This window comes from Citrus sinensis, chromosome 3, assembly GCF_022201045.2.
Source record: "Citrus sinensis cultivar Valencia sweet orange chromosome 3, DVS_A1.0, whole genome shotgun sequence".
Lineage (NCBI taxonomy): Eukaryota > Viridiplantae > Streptophyta > Magnoliopsida > Sapindales > Rutaceae > Citrus > Citrus sinensis.
This window is the reverse complement of record NC_068558.1, coordinates 4,516,489-4,536,628: the sequence shown is the minus strand read 5'-3', so window position 1 is coordinate 4,536,628 and position 20,140 is coordinate 4,516,489. Positions and strand designations below refer to the sequence as shown.

The window sequence follows — 20,140 nt, the reverse complement described above, 5'->3', positions numbered from 1 at the left end:
AACTTTTAATTGATTTTCTTTAAAATTAATTATTTTCTCAGTATAACTAATAATAATCAATTACATTAAAAAATACAGCATTACTAAACTAAGCCTTAGGCGGCTGTTGGCTCATGGTAAAGAGTACTTTACCTTCTCATTAAAAATTGCAAATTACTCAAAAAGAAATCCTTTTGCTTGGGAGTTTCACTGTAAAAAGACTTCTGGACTACCACAGCTCGGCAAAGCCGTCATCAGTAGTCGCCGGCGCCGTTCAATAGAATTGTGAGTGCATTCTATTACCCCTTTCTTTTCCATTTTTAATTTTCAATTTTTAGGTTAATTTTATCTATTTGTTTATTCGGGATGGGTGTATCGCCGTATATAAATTCTGGACTTGAATTGCCGCAATGAATGAAGGCTATAGACTTTAAGATAACTAAATAAGGGAAAACATTTATGTTTATGAATAACATTCATCAAAACAATTATAGGTTTAAGTTCATGTGTTTTTCTTGGCAAGAAATAATTCATTATTAGATTTGCTTGTTACCATTTTGTTGTCCTTTCAACCGCTTAAGAAAGAAGAGGTGGAGGAAAAAGCAATGGAGAAAAAGGTGATACAGTTGTGTGAAGAAGCAAAGAGAGGGGCAGAAGCGGCATTAATGGAGGCAGAGAAAGCGTGGACCGCATGGTGCATTGATGCATTGGATCAGCTCAACAAGTCCGATATCACCTGTCCGCTTCTTGTTTCAACGCAGGTGTCATTCCTCACTCTCTACATATTTATGTACTTCACAAGTTATCTGTATTCAGCATTGATTTTTTTTTAATATGCTTATGATTTTTTTCACAGGTTCGACAGTTTTGTTGTCGAAGAATCTTTTGTTCCTCCTGCTTTAATAAGTGGGAAAAAAAAAAAAAAAAGAGTTTGACATTAACTACTCATTCCGTTTCATTCGTGAAAGAATTATGAAAGGAGTTGTTTGTTTCTAGAGAAAATATTAAGTAAAGAATTCTGGATTAATCGTGAACTGAATTTGTTATTTCTTAACAACAGAGTATTACAAGTTGTGAGTATTTATACTTACATCTACTTAATCATAATCAATGTAACTAATCAAAGAAGTAATTAGCTAACACTCATCACAATACATTTTGTACTTCTAACGAACTGAAACTAACTACGCTGAGCTGGCATCTGTACTGCTACTATACTCTGTATCATGTTTCAGCTTAAGCTTTTCCTTCCTCTGCTTTCCATTGCTTCTTTCTCCATAATGAGCTATCTTCACAATTCGCGACTAGCATATTTTTACTTTTATGATCATGATTTTCACTGAAAAAGAATTTCCTCATCTAATAGCATTGTCAATAAACTATCTAACATGAGCAGATTATTTTATTGGATATTACTATGATATATACATCGTAATTTACATATAAATTCCATAACGAATGAGTATACATTATTCCCTTTTCTAATGCCCCAAACCTGTGAGATGCCTGCGCTTTTGCAGAATCCAGGTCAGTGTCATTTGTAGAGAGTTGCAAAAAGATTAATTACTTCTCATCTGACAATTTGCTTTTGTCTTTCATGACTCATTTTTTTTTCCGTTCTCTTTCTTCTAAAGGACTCTCCTTCACATTAACAAAAAGCAGTATGGTCAATCTACTAAGGCTTAGTTTCACAATGTTGTAGCTTTTAAAATAATTACTGTTAGTTGTGTTATAAAAATAATCTGTTGTAAAGAGAATTAGTTAAGTGTTTGGTAAATTTTATTTTCACAAGTATTGTGAGTTTTAAAAACAGTTATGTACGTTTAATAAATTTTACTATTGAACAGTTGAGAGAAAATAAATGACTAAAATGTACATAATGTAGAATAAAATTTATTTATACATATAAAAACATATATATATATATATAATATTTTTAATTGTGTATTATAATAATTTTTACTAAAAATAAATTTTATAATATATTGATTTTATTTTTTATTTTTTAATCTTAAAACAATTGATAATTAAATCTATAATATAATGAAACAAATTTAATAATAATTCAACCAATAAATTGATATTCATCAATATAAATTTATTAAAATATTAATTTTGTTTATAATTTGAATCAGGATAATTTTGGATTTAAGTAATAATTTTAAGAATATTTATGGAATTGTATTAAATGATAAAATTGATTTTCAAAATCAAAATTTAAAAGCTACTCTTTTTCTGTTTTTCAAAATCAGTTGTAGGAGGAATTGATTTTGACAAGAGTGACTTTGATTTTTTTCTACCAAACACCAAAATTAGATTTTAAATTTTCAAAATCACTTTTAAACTTCTCAAAAGCATTCCCAAACGAGCCCTAAATGCATGTGGAATTATGTTTTATAGTTCGGTGTTTTATTTTGAGCAGCTTCACAAAAATTATCAATTTTCATAGACCGAATGCATTTTAATTACTTTGGTATTTCGTGGAATTGATTTATTGCTATGTACGTCATTTGAGCTTGTAAGGCATCTTCTAGGAAGAAAATCCAGGATTTTGCATCTGATCTGATTGTGTCGTGGAGAAATATGTCCCTTGAGCAAATGAGAGATGAGAGAAAAGGAAGCTATACAATCCCTGGCGACATTGAGCCTGCTAAAATAGAGAAGGTTGATAAGAGGACCTCTGAGGAGTGTCAGGAGATTTCTGGAGTTGGAATTGTTAAGGTTCAGAAAGTTGATCAGAATGCTACATCCCTCTCCTCGAATGTGGTAAGACCAGAAAGTGTTGTGACAGAGAAAACCAATTCATCGGATAATGTTGAAAATTTGATTACAGAAGAGGACAAGCTTCCGGCATCATTCTTCAAAAGTTGAGCAGGTCTATGATTAGATGCAATGATTGTTTTCGGGAGGTTGTAAGGGAAAAAGTTTGTGACGCTTTGTCCAAGGTTTCTGGTGAGGCTGATGAAGAAATTCGAGATGAAGTGAATGCGTGTGACTCAGTTCGAGTTGCAATAGCATTGGAGTCTGCAATGTTTGAGAAATGGGACCGATATGATGGGCCATATAAGATCAAGTATAAAGCTGTCTTGGGTAACCTCAAGGATCCTAAGAACCCAGATTTCCGAAGAAATGTCCATCTTGGGCAGGTCAAGCCGGAGACCATTGTTGGCATGACTGCAAAAGAAATGGCTGGTGATAAAATGCTAAGCTGTTATCAACGTTAGGATGAAGAGAGAGCTCGAATGTGGAAGGAGAAGCCGGCAACTGAATTTTGAAAAAGATTGATTTGAGTAGGCAACTGAATTGCATTAGGAGCTAAGCTAAAATGGGTCAGCATTTCATGACTTATTGTGTTGTCGATGTAGGTACAGGAAGACCACTACTTCCTACTGGTGTGGGTCGTACTGACAATGCTGAGGAACATACGAGAAAATATATATAACATATGTGAATTGTAATTGGCTAGCAACGACACTGACATGCAATGAAGCTGCTACTGATGTGAATGATAATTCAAGGTTTGATTCCCCATGAAGAACATTAGTAGACTAGCAATGAAGCTGCTACTGATGTGAATGATAATTTGTTCTGATAATTTTATTAGAACTTAGTTCTGATAATTTTATTAGAATATCATTCACAAGTAGCAACCAAATTGTAAAGCAAACATTCTCGAATCTAGAAACGTATAGTATAGTCTTATTATCATAAGATGTACTTATGATCAACATAACGTCATTTGTGAGTCACAAAAAGCAATGCTATATATATATTCACACATTCATAATTTAATTTCCCTACTTTGATAAGACTACAACACAAAAAGTAACAGAAATAGTCTTTGCAATTAATTCAGGGGTTTACGAGTTAGTAGCGACTCTTCTAATAATAGTACATTTTATTATTAATACTCTAATAGTACATTTTACGTAGTGGGTATCGGATGGGGTTAGAATCGGAATGAGAAACAAAAATTAAAATAAGTTATTTTCTTGAACTACAAAAATTGAAATCAAAATCAGCAGTATTCTCATTAATGTACATGCCTCACAATTTGAAGAAAATAAAGACTATAAATCAAATGAGAAATGTTGAAACTAGATAATTTGTTATATCAGTTTGTATATATAAGAATGTGTATATTGGTATGGTGACAAACATGCACCATAAAAATATTTTGCATTAATAATTATTCGCTTTCCTGTCGATATCCTAAATGATATGTCATTAATATCTATTAGATGGTAAAATTTCATAATTTGTGAAATTATTTATTCAACCTCCCCACATCCAATAAGTGATATCAATTGGAACGAAATCACTTAGCATTAGTATAACAAGTATAACAAATTTGAACTTTGTGTCTTTCCCCTCAACGGTAGTACTCATCAGTCCATGTATCAATGTCATGGCGTTTATCATCAGCACGAACTTGGATGTAGAAAGTGTTTTGCTATTTACGGATAAATAATACAAAATCTGAATTAATCCTCCTTAAGGACATCCTTTCTTTACCTATGGAAGGCAGGAAATATTAATTTGTCTCTCGTCGGGGGAGAACATGTTGTCTTAATTCCTATTTAAGGTTTTTTTTTTTTTGTAATATTTCTCGATTTCTATTTTCTTTGATGCCTTTCAATTATTGTTATTATTATTTAATGTAACCTCTCTCGGCATTCAGATGTATCAGAATCAAAACAAGAAACAAAGGATCTCCCCACAAATGGCTCAACTACTCTCCCACACACTTTACTACAAACGTTCCCCACCACCCACCCCCATGAAGCGTATAACGTTTTTGGTGGGCTCGACAATGAAGGTACCAGTGGCGGATCCAGAAATTAAAAGGGAAATTTATAAAAATAACCATTAATATTTTATTATTTTCGTAATTAACCCTCTCAACTTTTTTCTATCAACATTAGCCAAACACAAGCCTTTCTTCCCAAATTACCCTTCTTTACAGAACAAAACCAACATTGTTTCTCCCATCTCGCCAAACCAAAAGCAGCTTTTCATTCTTGAATCATAAGCCAACGGCGACCGCAAAAGACAACTGTAAAAGTGATATCCGATCATAATCTATCCAAATTCAACACAAATCGACGTCACTTACTGGTATGAATTATTTTCTGAACTTACTGAACTGAGTCGGGTGAATCTGAATCTGGCGACAGGCACCCTGTCGCACCAAGCTTCGGGCGACAGGTTGCCTGTCGCACCCACTCTTGGAGATTTATTAAAATTGTATTATTTTAATTAGGACTGAAATAAAATATTTTTTTTTAATTTCAGGCTTAATGGATTCAGTTGTACTTGAATTGTGTTACGATGGTTGGTGGGAGACATTAGAGAATGGTTGTATGGAGTACGTGAATGGTAAAAATCGAGCTTTTTTGGTTGGAAAAAATTACCTGTTTGATCAGTTATTGACAAGAGTATATGAGGTGTTAAAAATAAATCGTAATGACTATAGTATCACAATGAAGACAACTTTGAGGTCTAGTAACACATTATATCGTATATGTGCAATGCCCATGGATATATGTGATGATGAAATGGTGAGGGTTGTGTTGCATATGGCATCTGACGTAGCTAATTTTGGATGCATTCCTATATTCGTGACCACATCACCTCGAGTTCCGAGCGAAGGTATTGAGCCACATGTCGATACAGAAACTTCGTTTAGAGCAAATATGTCTGGCCCCGATAATGATGAAGAGGTGTTGCCAAGGACAATATCGCTGCAGCAATATTACTCTCCAATCCACGACAATTATGACAACATTGATGATAATGGCGTTACGTTACAGGATGTTGGAGCAACGGTATTTCCAATAACAACGTCGTTGGAGCAACAATATTCTCCGTATCACAACAATGATTTTCGGGACAATGATGATTTTCATAATGAGACAGAGGGGGATAATGTTTGTGCAGAACCTTCTAATAATACAAGGCGGGGCACTCGTTTCAATAATGATGGTGATGATGGAGGAGCCGGTCCTTCGAATGTTCCGTCGTTTCAGGATGAGGATGAGTGTGAAGACAATACTCCTATGAATAACAGAGGCAATAGACCTATTCCTTCTATGGTTCGATCGAGAAGGAGAATTGACCCCCTTACAAGTCTTGCTCCAACTTTACCTTCGAACATGGTTGCTCCAAGCTTTGTTAGCAGTTGTGACTCAGATGATATCAGCGTGGGTAAGCTATTTGCTGAGAAGAATGAGCTTATATTACAACTACGCAAGGTGGCCTTTAGAGATAAGTTTGATTTCAAGATTGCACGGTCTACTACGACACGTTTCGAGGCTCACTGTTGTTCAGAATCATGTAAATGGCGTATTCGAGCAACTAGAAGTTCGAACGAGCAACATGTTCCTTGGGTGGTGAAGAGAATTGATAATGTACACACTTGTCATAATGAGGTATTGGTTGATGGACGTCATCAACTAAGGAGCCGGGTTGTCGGTCATATTATCGCAGAAAAATATATTCAAGATAAGAGGATTTATACTCCCAATGACATAAGAGCAGATATGCAACAGGAATACGGTGTTCAGTTAACATACCAGCAGGCATATAGGGCGAGAGAAGTTGGTCTTGAAATAGTACGCGGCAACCCTGCAGAGTCATACAACTTGCTCCCTAAATACTCTCACGTACTAACTACAGCGAATGAGGGTACAGTCACTCACCTCGAGCAGGATGGAGATGGTAATTTCTTGTACTATTTTGTAGCACTCGGATCTTCCATCAAGGGGTTTATGCAGTACATTCGGCCTGTCATTGCTGTAGATGGTACTCATCTGAAGGGATTATATCGTGGAAGCATGTTCGTGGCAACATGTCTTGATGGTAACAATCAATTGTATCCGTTAGCCATTGGGATCATGGATTCAGAAAATAATGATGCTTGGGAATGGTTTATGATGAAGTTACATGGAGTGATTGGTGATAGACCTGAGTTGGTAATTATCTCTGATCGATGCACTGCCATAAGGAGAGCCGTTCTTAAAGTATTTCACAATGCAACTCATGGCGTTTGTTTTTACCACGTCAAAGGTAACATTAAGTCACAATTTAGAATGTCCAAAGCTCTTTGGGATGAATTTGAGCCTGCCTTTATTAATGCAGCAAAAGCATATGGCCACGAGGAATTTAAGAGACAACTTGAAAGGTTGTGGATGATCCACTCGGGTGCGGCTGATTACCTAGAAAATAATGTCGGTACGTGTAATTGGGCAAGGTCTCAGTTTGAAGGTAGGAGGTACAACATTCTTACCACCAACATCGCGGAGAGTGTTAATGCTTTCATGAGGGAACCTCGAAAATTTCCTGTTACTCATCTTGTTGATCACTTCAGGAAAACATTGCAGCAATGGTTTTATGATAGAAAAATTGTGGCTGAATCCATGACTACTCGGCTAACAACATGGGCGGATGAAATAGTCACTGAGAGGAGAACTATAGCTGAAAGAATGATAGTTCGGCCGGTGTCTCCGCATCGCTTTCAAGTTATAGGCGGTGGGCTTAAGGAAGGGTTGGTTGACTTGCAAAAGAGAACTTGCTCCTGCAGAGTGTTTCAGCTTGATCAGCTTGTGTGTGCTCATGCAATTGCCGCGTGTCTAACACACCGGGTGGATTTTATTAACCTTTGCTCGGACTTTTACACTACAGAATCGTTGGCGATGGCTTATGCACAACCAGTGGAGCCAGTTGGTGATGTGGCTGATTGGGAAGTTCCAGATGAAATTCAGGAGCTGCAGGTATACCCACCAGTTGAGGCACCGCCACCTGGACGTCGTAAAGAGCGCAGAATACCCTCGGCTGGCGAGGACGTTGACCGGCGAACTGTAAGATGCGGCCGGTGTCATGAACTTGGCCATAATCGTAAGCGATGTAAGAATCCTATTGCGTCGACTCGAAGTTAGTTGTATTTTGTGTGTTATTCGTTGGTTAAAACTATTATTGTTTTTGTGTTACGTTGGTTAAAACTGTTATTGTTTTTTGTATTTCGTTGGTTAAAATTGTTATTATTCATAAAACTTTATTTTATTTTAAAGTTCAAAATGTGAGGCATTAAAATTATATAAAATTAAGTGCGGAAATTAAAAAAAATGTAAATTTCAACATTGAAATTACTACATAGGTCTACAATATAATATCGTCATTAAATATATCAACCGCAATCTTCTTTCTAAAGTACTCGACATGACTAGCGTTAAACTCCAACCTAAGCCCGAACATTAAATACATCGTAACCATCAATACAAAAACACCGCAATCGCCAGTTCCAGGCTCTTGTTGTGGCGCGCTCTTAACTGCGATAACTTTCCACGGGTCTTCACTCCGCAACTCAGGTCGTATATTGTAGAAGCCAACATATTCCAACCAGCGAGGGAATATAACTTCAAGTGGCTTGAATTTCAACTTGTACCTTTTGTCGTCGCGAAATGTGACTAATGAGTCATAAATCCAGACTTTATTTTTCCGAAAGTCAACTCGTGCTAGTACCCAATGCGCGCCGTCCAAGTTAACAGAGATGAGTAACTGCATATAAAAATTTAAAAACATGTTCGTTATATATGAAATTGAAATACAACAAAGAAAAAACAACTCCTCGAATATTTTCATTATAGAACATGTGAAATGTAATAAAATACATACCATATCGACATCCGTCATTGATTTTGACATTGTGTGCTGTCGCCCACACAGATAACTATTCAAGCGGTCGTCGAATACCATTGAATCGACTGCACAATTCCCGTTATTCCATAACTGATTCAAGAACACCTAGTACATAGATAACCAAGAAATGCATAAATTAATTAAACTTAAAGGCAATAATTAAAGAAATTAAATAGTATTTGTAAGTTTTGTCGGCACGTTACCCAAAAAAATGTGTCCGTATGTGTGACACGTTGGAGTAAGGCATTTGGATACTGCCGTTGTTTCCTGCTAATCAAGCAGAGATACTCGTGAATATGCTGTAGAGAAACAGAAATATTACGATTTAAAAAAAAATTATACACAAATACACAACAGTATACACCACGAGGAAAATATAAATACCTCATCGCCTAGCCATCCCATCGAAGCTATCCCCAAAATTATTTGAAAGAATGACCGCGGGTGCTGGACGTTCCGGCGGACTCTGATATCACCAGTGAACCATCGATCAAACTCAGCAAACCAACTAGAGTCCTCCAATCCTCTCAGCGGATTTACATCCACACTCGTACTCATGTCAATCGCATGCTCCATGATTTGGGGTCGAGGTAACCTCCGGACGTTCTGTCCTCGCCTGACCGGAGGAATCATGTAAGGACTGTTATAAACATACGACGGTATGTACGCGCGGCCGAACTTACTAACGCCCGGAGGCACCTCTGTGAACACCTGCACGCTCTCCCCACTAACATCCCCGTAGAAACTAACCAATGACGTGGGCGTAGACAAATTTTCATTGCCCACGTCAGTATACACTCCATAGTCATCCGGGGCCTGTACAATCGCCAAAAAGAACATATTAAATAATTATCAAATTAAAAGTTAAACGAACATAATTATTTAATATAAATTAGCTTACCGCATACGAGCGTGCAGTGGGAGAATCCTTATTTGGACGTTTAGAAAATGTGTCGATGAAGCCAACAACGGTTTCTTTAAAATCTTTTAATTCTGACTTTATTTCATACACGTTACGATCAATCTTATCCAGCCGTCGTCGTACGTAATCATTAAACTGCTTTGTCCTCGACTAATACAAAAGAAAAAAATAAAACTTTAGAATAACAATAAAAAAATAATAACAACCAAAGTGAAAAATATCGTATATTATTTATAACCTCAGAATCCCGTGCGTCATCAGAGTTGTCTGTTTGCTGCTGCTCAGCGTCAACAGCCACCTCATCCTCAAAAGTGTCATGACGCTGCTCAAAAGCGTCATGACGCTGCTCAAAAGCGTCATGACGCTGCTCAAAAGTGTCATGACGCTGCTCTGGTATTGGGTTTGGTATGTCGTCATGATCGTCATGCTCGTCCGATTGTCTTGTAACCGACGGCATCGCGTTGATTGAGGGTTGGTGCTGTATAAAGTATCATTTAAAATTACTAAATGAAAAGTCAAAAATTTCGATAAAAAAAATTTTTGTACTTACAGTATACCGACCTTATGAACCCAGTCTGGAATGCTTGGCAAGTAATCCTTCACAGAGAGCCAATATTTTCTGCTACTCTCCTTTGAATTTGGCTCAAGAGTTTGTAAAACGTCCGTCTGCCATAAATTTAATTGAAAAATTTAAGTAAGTAAACCCAACTTAAATTTAGTAAAGTTAAAAAAAGAAGTAATACATATTACTTACAAGACGAGATTCGTCGTTGAAGAACGAATAAACCTCCGCAAAGTTGATTCTCGAAGACGCCATAGGCTTCCATTGCAGAATGCGGGGAATCTTACTCTTCGTTTTGACGACCCATGTTGATGGTAACCCTCCGATTGCTTCATAAATCCAAGCCTACAACAACCAAAGTGAAAAATCAAATAAAACAACTATCAAATATTTAATACTATAAAACTTATTAATAAACAAAAAAAAGCACCTGCACCCCAGACGTAAATCCGTAAAGATTGTATTTTTCAATATTATGATCTGGATTTTTCAACCGAGTCTTCTTAAATTTCTCGTCTTTTTCGAACAGTGCATTGTCAAGACTCTCATAAATCATTTCCCACGACAATAGACCCCATGGACGCTTTCGGAAGTACTGAATATCATCAACTTGGTCAAGCCAATCGAAATTAATTTGACAGTGATTTTTTCTTGCATTTAGTACTCTGTCCGCAAAATAAAACATCGCAATCTTTAATGCGTCCATATCGTCTATTTCCTCGAAATTCAACTCCTTAAATACGGCATCAAATTGCTTCACATTAATCTTACGATGCACACCACCAAAATACGTATTCCGTAGCCTCTGCTCCATTTCATCATTTTTTTCATTGGTATCAACACCAAATGAAAGTCCAGTAACCAAGCACCATTCGACAATTGACAAGCGAATCAAATGCTTACCAATTTGAAACCATAACTGATCCTCACGGCTATCTTCTTCATGGGCCACTTGACGCAGTAAAAGATTATGCAAAATTACCCCACTAAATGGAAAACTTCGACACTCCAAGAAATGCCCAAATATATCCTTTTTGAACATACTCAACTGCCGGTTTGTTAATTTTTCCTCGATAGCTTTTACGACCGAAGATAACATACACATGCTCGAAATTCGACCAGGAAAGTGATCAGCATAACGAAAATACATCTTGCCTACTTCAATATCCGGTGATTCTGATTTCGCCATGTATCTATAATATTTATAAAATTATTACATTATATTTACAGAAATAAAAAATTAACTCGTAAAAAAAAAACTCTAATTTTTTGGTGCGACAGGCAAGCCTGTCGCTCCAAAAAACTCGTGCGACAGGCTCTGTCGCACCAAAAAATTGGTGCGACAGGCGCGCCTGTCGCACCAACGCTGGTGCGACAGCAAGCCTCTCGCACCAATCTGGTGCGTGAGGCTTGCTGTTGCACCAGATTTGGTGCGACCGCAGGCCGCGCGCTGCTGCCCAGCAATGGGCGCCGGCGCGCGCCCTGCCCCCCTCCCTCCCTCCCCCCCCCCAAAATTAAGCGCAATCACTCCAAAATCAAAAACAGTACTCCCAAACACCACCAACCACCACAAACATCATCACCACCATTATCAATCTCAAGCTATAACTATTATTATTCTAAAATCTCATTTTAAATTAATGAAAATAAGAAAAATGACTAACCTAGGTTTTGTTGAAGGTTGTGGATCGTAGATCGGATGCCGGTGAGAGATGGAGCCGCCGCCGACGGGGTTGATGTCGCCGCCGATGATGGGAGTTGGATCGGTTTGGGAGAGATGAGAGAAAGGGAGTGTTGGGGAAGAGATGAGGGAGGGGTATTTTGGACTCAAATGTTGTTTAATGGCTAATGTTGATAGAAATATTTTTGGGGGGTTAAGATGAAAAAAAGCAAAGTTTTTTTGGTTATTAGTGTAAATTTCCCAAATTAAAATGTGGAGGGCTTAGTTTAAAAAAAAATTATTTAACTTAGATTTTTTTTAATGTTCACTTGAATACATTTTAAGTCTTATAAATTTAAATTTTTTTTTTAAATGCGTAAAAATATCATTGTTTCGAAGTAATTTTCACAAAATATTTTTAAAAAGTAATTTTCACAAAATATTTTAAAAAATAAAATAATGTGGCTAATGGGATTTGAACCAAGGTTTTAAAACCATTAAATAATACTCTTACCATTGAACTATAAGTCTTTTGATATATAAAAAATGTGTCTAAATTTATTTATCTAATTTTTTCAAAAAAAAATTTAGGGTACATTTAAAAAAAATTTAATGGCCCGGGGAGACTGATGCCCCCCTGGGCCTTCATTGGGTCCGCCCATGGATGGTATACATTTAATTTTACTCCTTTCTCAGACTCTCTGAAGTAATTGATACGATTAGAACTTTGTTTTGCATCGGCAACTGGGAGAGATATTTACACGGTAAGATTTGTTTTTTAGTTCTTAATTTTTACGCACTCAACCACTATTGTTCACTACATTAAGTTTGAAGACCAATATGCAACTTCTGCAACATTTAGTTTTTTCTTTTTTCTTTTTTTTGGGTCATATTAAAGCTTTTTAATTGGTGCTATCATATCTTTCAGAGGCAGACAAACTTGAAATTGTCATCGTGAATGTAGATGAGGAAGACGAATTCAAGATTTTCTTTAAATAAAAGTTTAGTTATGTTGTCTACAAAAATAATTTAAGCTGTGAGCATTTTAGTAAAAACAAAATTTATTAAAAAAACTGATTTAATAAGTATTTCAGTAGGTTGAGATAACGTCAGCTCTTTTATTTGCATATCTGTCAACTCTCTTTAGTTCTCACTCTCACCTTTCTGGCTTTCTATATTTTTGTTTTATTTAGATTTTGTATATTTTAACTAAGGGGTTTCATCAATCCAAGAAAACAGAAGCTAAATTGTGGGCTAAGTTTCATTATCAAAATAAACTATTTTCGAAGATATATCATTGGGGCTTCGTTTCTTTCTTCTATGAACTCATATGTCACCAGCAACAAGCCAACAACAATAACAACCACAACCCTTTTGATCGAAAAGGGTTAGAAGAGTTGCCCCACTCTTTTATTAAATAAAAAAACTCAAAAGAGTTGAATTTGGCTTTGCGGTAATAGAGTTCCGAGTATTTGAAATAATTAGTAAATGCTAGCAACCACCCCCCCCCAAAAAAAACAAAGATACAAAAACATAGAATTTAGGGAGGGGTATCCTTTGATTTCTTTTATTTAAAGGACAATCACAATTCAAACCAACACTTTTGATCGGCGTTGGGCGTATGCAAGACAAATTCAATCTAGTTCTACGGCTGCGTTTGAAGACTTGACTTGAGGGCTCTCCAAGGGCCCCAAACAGCAACTGTTTTAAAAGAGGCCCAAGTCCAAAATTAAACAGCCCAGATCACAGAAGGCGTATTGCCACTTGCTTGCCAGCCAGCTAAAACGGTAAATTTCATTTTCGAACTTAAAGGCTAAAACGGTATTTTTTGAAATTAAAATGAAGATTGACGAAAGACTCAATAACAAAGTACAAGATTCTTTAAGAAATGAAAAATAATCAAATACGACAGAAGTTTTTCCGTTTCGAAATTTATATAGTTTTCTTTAATCATTTGTCTTTAAAAAAAAAAAATCAAAATTTGCTAAAAAACAAAAAATTTTGTCTTTGATTTTGATTCGTTTGTCATTGCTCTTTAAGAAATTTGATGCTCGTCAAGTTGTTTGAAAAGATCTAACAGCCCACAAACTCATTCAAGTTTTGCACAATTAATCACACAACTTACTACTATAACGCGAGGCCATGCTTTCCACCAATCCCTCTTTCACAAACTCCACACTCCACTTTCTACCTGCCTGCCAGAAAAGTGTCTCTCTCTCACAAAAAAGAGAAGAAGCTGCAAAATCTTAATTCCAAGGAAAAAAACATTAAAAGAATTTAACAAATTTCCCGTCAAATTTACTAAATACACCGCTGTTGAAAGATCCATTAAAGCATTACACAAAACAGAGCAATCTTGAAAGGAAAAATGGAGTAAAGAAATTGAGAATACACCTGCAAGGAAAGCTATATCATACGATACTATCATTGACATTCATCAACCTTTTTCATCGTTTTTTCTATGTAACAGGCGTTTGTTATTTATATATTTCATAATTAGAGGCGTAGAGCACCAACGCTTCAGTAGTGCTACAAACCAAAACAAAAAATAAAAAGAAATCTAGAAAGAGAAAAATAAGGACCCCCCCCAAAAAAAAAAGAAGAAAAACAGAGAGCCATCTCTGAGATTACATCAAGGCAACACACAAACTCCTTGCATATCATCAGAATATTCACACAGTTGAAACAATTTAAAAAAGAAGAGTCATCATCTTCCTACTCTTCTTCCTATTGTCTCATCTTGGCTTGGCCCTCTTTTCTAGATCCTTCATATCTTTCATTTCCTTCTGTAACTTTTTTTTTCTTTATCCATTCTTATGGGTTATCAAAAATATACCAATATTTGTAGAACGACTTAATATACTAATGATTAAGCAGCTGCAACAGTGCTAGTACGGTAAGAGTAGTCCTGGTTTCTCGTTGGTGAAGTTGATTTCTTCCTCAAAGCCTTCATTGTTGAAGAGAGGCTCAGTTTCTTCTCCTTCGCTTCATCCTCGTCCATTTTCTCTTGCCTGCACTCTTCACTACAGAACGGCACATCCCCTCTGCAAATTACCATAAGGAAAAATAAAAAAACACTCATCAGAAAGCCAGCCATCTAAATTCTACTTTGCACAAATTCTAATATAATCCCCCTCAAGGATCTAAGAAAGCATTTTGATCATAAATCTTAGTCAAAAATCTGAACTTCAACCGCTAATTGAGATCTGGGATCCAAACGATTTATATTAAAGCGGAAAAAAATTACTCCTTTATTAGCAGAAATGAAAATGTTAAAAACAACGCCTGACCTGTACATGTAGATGTCTCTATTGCCAAGAGGCTTCTTGCAAAGAAAACAAGCATCCAAGAAATGGGGTAGCTGCTCTTCAAATCTTGCATCATAAAACCTTGCACCACCAGATCTAGGTGAAAAACAAACAGATGAAGGTGACGATGTTGACAGATTCTTTAGACTGCTCCTTGCATAAGAGAGAGGCCTTGAAAACAAAGCGTAGTTATTATTATTGTTATTATTCTGGCTATGATTCCCTGAAAACCCAGCTTCCATATCAGCTACAGAAGCCAGCCCATCATCTTCTTCAATGAAACAAGTCCTCTTTGAACCCCCAGAATCCATTTTCTCTCTTCTGTGAAGTGTAAGAAATGCAAGGGTTATGTGAGTGAGTGGGAAGAGAAGGAGAGAGGGCGATGATTTTTTATAAAGTTGAGTTGGTGAATGACAGGTTTTGATAGCAAAACTCTTTATAGACAGACTTCGGAGTATTAAAACCAACGGCAGGCTTTCAAGAATCCGTGCAAGTAAATCTATTGGCTCACATAACCTGCCTCTCCAAATGCAATACATTCTTGCCACTGGAGTTTCAATGAATCTACACTCATGCCAGTCATAAAATATCTATCATTTTGTCTGTAGTAGAGGGTAAAGTTGAGATTTCAGTATTCTCGTGCTTGCGACTAGATTTTCTGTGGAGCCACACTTGCAACCTAATACAGTAATACCCAAGCGTTAATGTTCTAAGAGAGGCCCCACGTCACGCACGTTCATTGCGCGTTAACGTAACGATCACACCGGGCTGGGCTTTTCTGGCTTCGGTCCAAGTGCCGGTTTAGAACAGTCTCTTTCTTTAGCCGTGGGGGTGGGTCAAGCGAGGGGCAAAGACTTTCCCCTTCCGCTTTAATAGTCGTGGAAATTATTGCGGAGCTAGTGGGAGCATTAGTGAGCTCTTGGAAATTGCCCGGAAAGGGACCAAATATTTTTACCATCATAATTTTCTAGGGTCATCGCGACGTCAATGTCATAATTAAATATGAATTATATAAATAAAATATAAAATTTATTAATCATCGTTAAATATAAAACAAATTATAAATTACATGAATAAAACATAATACTTGTAAATATAAAATAAAATAAGTAAATTAATTAGGTCCAACTTCTGTGTCTTAGGAGCACCGTACCTTTTTTATTTGTCGATTTGCTAACATGTCATTAGATTATAATCAGTCTAATTGAACGGCTGCGATTTTGGGAATGAATAGTAATAAAAAGCTGGGCAACGACCCTAATTCCTTGCACCTTCATTATTGGTCTTAGGGTGCTGTAAACTACGGCTGAAATTGCTTTTGACCGCAATGGTAGAGTGATCTTGATGCAGCGATCGATGCATCAATCAACGGTGGTAAATAGTTAAAAAGGTTATGCTTGTGGAGAAGAGTTGATTGATAGTGGCAAAATATGATGAACGGAAGTGGCAACACTTACGGCTGTTATAGTTTATTTTTGTCAATTTTTTATGAGTAATCGACGACGGTTTTTCTTATGGTTGGATTGGGGGCTCCTTCTAACCTTGATGGAAGTCTTGATCTATGGAGAAGCCCTCAGAAAAAGGCATCAACACCATTGTGTGCAATGGTTTGAGTTCTTTTTTTTTCTAATCTTTTTGCTCGAATTTATATGGAACAGGTGGATTCAGTATAGTGGACTGCAATCTGAACACTCCTAAATTCATACATCAATTTCCTATCCTTTCAATGTTAGATTATTTTTATTTTCATTAACGTCATTTTTAGTCATTCGATAATATTCTACCACAGTCGCCTATATAATATGCCAATTACAATGGTAAAATTGTAAATAATGTACATCATATTGTCCCTCACTAACTACTTGCTTCTACAAATATTTGTTTGAGCTAACTAATTTATTGTTATATACACCAATATTTTCTTGTTTCCTTAAATAGAATAATTGTGTTGTTAACCCTTCCTATCTAACGACCTGCATTCCTGGTTTGTTTCATGCGCCATATAGCCACTTCACAGCTGCACCATATTGCTACTTTTCATCCAACAATGGCTTTACTACAAGAAGAATAAAGAGGGTATAGTGCCCGAGGGGCATGATAAAATAAAGCCAAATTAATAAATGAGTGATAAATTAATGTATTATTGATAAACAAAACAAAAACTTACATATATAACATAAAACTATAAATCAACAATAAGTGTAAAATAAAACAAAAATTAAGTAAATAAAACGTAACACTTGTAAATGGAAGATAAAATAAGTAAATTAACATAGGAGTGTTAAATTGGTGTAATTTTAGTAAACAAAACAAAAACTTACAAATATAACATTAAATTTATAAAATCAATATTAGGTGTAAAATAAAACATAAATTATATAAATAGAATGTAAAAACTAGTAAATGAAAGGTAAAATAAGTAAATTAACATAAGATAATAAATTGATGTACTATCAGTAAACAAAATAAAAACTTTAAACATGTAACATAAAACTTATAAATCAACATTAAGTGTAAAATAAAACATGAATTATGTAATTGAAACATAAGACTTGTAAAGTAAGATAAAACAAGTAAATTAATATAAGAGTTATAAAGAAAAATTAAAACTTACAAACGTAAAATAAAAATTTATTGTTATAATGATTACCTTATATATTTATTGATTTTGTTTCTAAATTGAATGATGATATTTTTTTTTTGTTTATATAATACATGTCATGATATATTTGAAAGTTTATTAAGGACAAACTTATTCTTAAAATCAAATTTTGAAAAATTATTTATTTCGTGTCTCTCAAAGCCAGCTATTTGTAAGATAAAATGATTTTGCATCCTTTAAAACCTCTTGGAGTAGCAAAGGCAAATGATCTCTTTTTTTTTTTTAATTAAAAGGCAAATGATCTTTAAGTACAAGTAAAAAGTAAATTTTAAAACTACATTGAGCATGTACAAAATTAAAAATTAGATCTAATTTTTTTGATATATCATACATATCTAGTAGTATAACAATATATTTTTTAAATTTTATTTTGCCTTAATCCACATCAAGAAAAATAATTTTACTTAATTAATCTATGTAGTAAACAAATACTATGATAAAAAATAAAAAAAATGTTATGAATGTCCTAGAATGAATATAAAATTTATGGTTAAACTAATTCAATAAAATTTATTCCAATTATTTTCAATTGATGAGTATTTTTATTTAATTAAATTAAATGAATACACTATTTTTAATTAATTAAAGTTTGATGTTGATTTACATGTTTTAAATTATTTTTACACTTGTTCGTTTTAGTTTTATTCATCACAGTATTAATGCCTTAAGCCTTAATTTTTAATTACAGTATTATATAATTTTTCAATTTGGGTCTAACAGTTGTTATCATATAAATTTGATATTTTTAAATTAAAAAATTAAAAGCATTTAAATTTATCAACCAAACGTGTAATGGTGTCAATATTCTTTTAATAAAATGTAATGCATATTCGAAACTACAAAATAATAATAATAATAATAATAACTTGAGGAGAGAGTTGTAATTAGCCTTGCCTAAACTCTTAAGCAAAGTTCGCTACCATTTTAAAACATCATTCAAGTAAAGAGCACGCTCCATAAATGCAAGTAAGACTCTCCCATCAAGAAAGCGGGTTCCCGTAACCAAACAGTACGTTGTACTGCTACAACCAAAACCCCATGCCCACACCACTCCCACAACCCATGGTTTCACGTGGCCCCACCACCTTCCCTCTTTACTCATACTCAAGGCCCCTCTCGGTGACGTCACGCCCTTCACTCTCTCTATTTTAACTTTTACTTTTTCTCTCTCATTCGTCTTTTGTCCTTTTCCCCACTTCCCAACTTCGACGGGTCCCACATCCCGCGAAGTCATCATTGCGGACCCCACCATCCCCATCCTTTCTCATCATCATTCATTATGAATCATGTATGCGCCCTCTCTCTCTGTTTATGAATTTGATGGAGACAACTCTATTAGATCTTTTCTAATGCGATTTAAGTCTTCGTCAACAAGTTTTTAATAATTTTTTTTTGGCAACAGTAAACAACTTAAGGTTAAAAAGTGATATAAAGAAAATAAAAATTCATGACTAATTTAATGCAAATTATAATTCCTTTAGTTTTCAAAGATAAGAAATTAAGAATTGTTTGCATTCTATTTTGAAGCAAAAATAATTTCATAACAGCACAATTTAATTATGATTGTAGTGTGTATAATTTCATTTTTCAGATAATTATTCTATTTTTTTAATGATTTAAATTTTTAGTATATGAAATTTTGCTATCAAAATTAAACGACGCAAATTATAATTGTTATGTTTATGGAAATTGTACAGATGTCATAAATTTAGATATTTCATGTGAAGGCTCATGGGATTATCATGGGATCGTTTCCATGGTAGTATATGGACACTTTAACTAGGCTCGGGTTACGAGGTTTCTGTTTCCGCGGCAGCAACCTCTGCCCGTGAACCACGGGCAGCCCGCCACTTCCCATACGTACGCTGCGGTGATTTTTCTTCTTTACACGTGTGCTATAGCGCTTGATACCAGCGCAGAACCTAGCTCTATACATTGAAGCCACGTAAAAGATGACTGACAAAAGCAGGATTATTAATTTAATATTTCTTCTCGGTAATTATAATGCACCGAGATCAATGATTCCGTACTACGCCCGTGTAATTTTGCCACCGCCCTTCCACAACATTTGGATGGCTGAGATCGCAAGGAAGTTTATTTTGCGATCTGAATTATTTTCTAGAACGCCGGGTCGTAGGGGAATCTAGTGTGAAACATTATGGTCAAGGTAAAAAATGACTTATAAGTTATAGGCTAATGTTAAGTTACATGCATGTACCTTACAACTCTCTCATATGAATAGTGAATGATGTGGGTCCATTCACTATTCATGTGAGAGGGTTGTAAGGTACATGCATGTAACTTAGAGAGATCCTAAGTTATAAACCCGTAGGGGAGTGGGGGCCCGGGG

General features: G+C 35.2%; 3 protein-coding genes across 4 annotated transcripts; 1 reads left to right on the top strand and 2 right to left on the bottom strand.

The window, feature by feature from the left end:
- Positions 1-584: 584 nt before the first annotated feature.
- On the top strand, positions 585-2,850 carry LOC102625720 (uncharacterized). The gene is made up of 2 exons (XM_052438323.1): positions 585-740; positions 2,503-2,850. Exons 1-2 carry the CDS (start codon positions 585-587, stop codon positions 2,848-2,850), a joined length of 504 nt encoding a protein of 167 aa, XP_052294283.1.
- Positions 2,851-8,076: 5,226 nt separating this feature from the next.
- Positions 8,077-14,077, bottom strand: LOC127901199 (uncharacterized). 2 transcript variants are annotated; one of them, XM_052437898.1, is made up of 10 exons: positions 11,825-14,077; positions 10,591-11,353; positions 10,353-10,505; positions 10,160-10,264; positions 9,837-10,076; positions 9,578-9,748; positions 9,061-9,492; positions 8,880-8,975; positions 8,653-8,781; positions 8,077-8,535 (listed from the first exon to the last, which is right to left on the bottom strand). In XM_052437898.1, the coding sequence occupies exons 2-10, from the start codon at positions 11,347-11,349 to the stop codon at positions 8,137-8,139; spliced, it is 2,484 nt and encodes an 827-aa protein (XP_052293858.1). In that variant the 5' UTR covers positions 11,350-11,353; positions 11,825-14,077; the 3' UTR covers positions 8,077-8,136. The 2 variants fall into 2 exon arrangements, 1 of the variants encoding a protein (XP_052293858.1); XR_008053333.1 differs by having other exon boundaries at positions 8,387-8,535; positions 8,880-8,943.
- A 138-nt stretch (positions 14,078-14,215) lies between these two features.
- On the bottom strand, positions 14,216-15,578 carry LOC102616292 (hypothetical protein). Its single transcript, XM_006476982.4, has 2 exons — positions 15,111-15,578; positions 14,216-14,864 (listed from the first exon to the last, which is right to left on the bottom strand). Exons 1-2 carry the CDS (start codon positions 15,437-15,439, stop codon positions 14,690-14,692), a joined length of 504 nt encoding a protein of 167 aa, XP_006477045.2. The 5' UTR covers positions 15,440-15,578; the 3' UTR covers positions 14,216-14,689.
- Between the last annotated feature and the right edge of the window lie 4,562 nt (positions 15,579-20,140).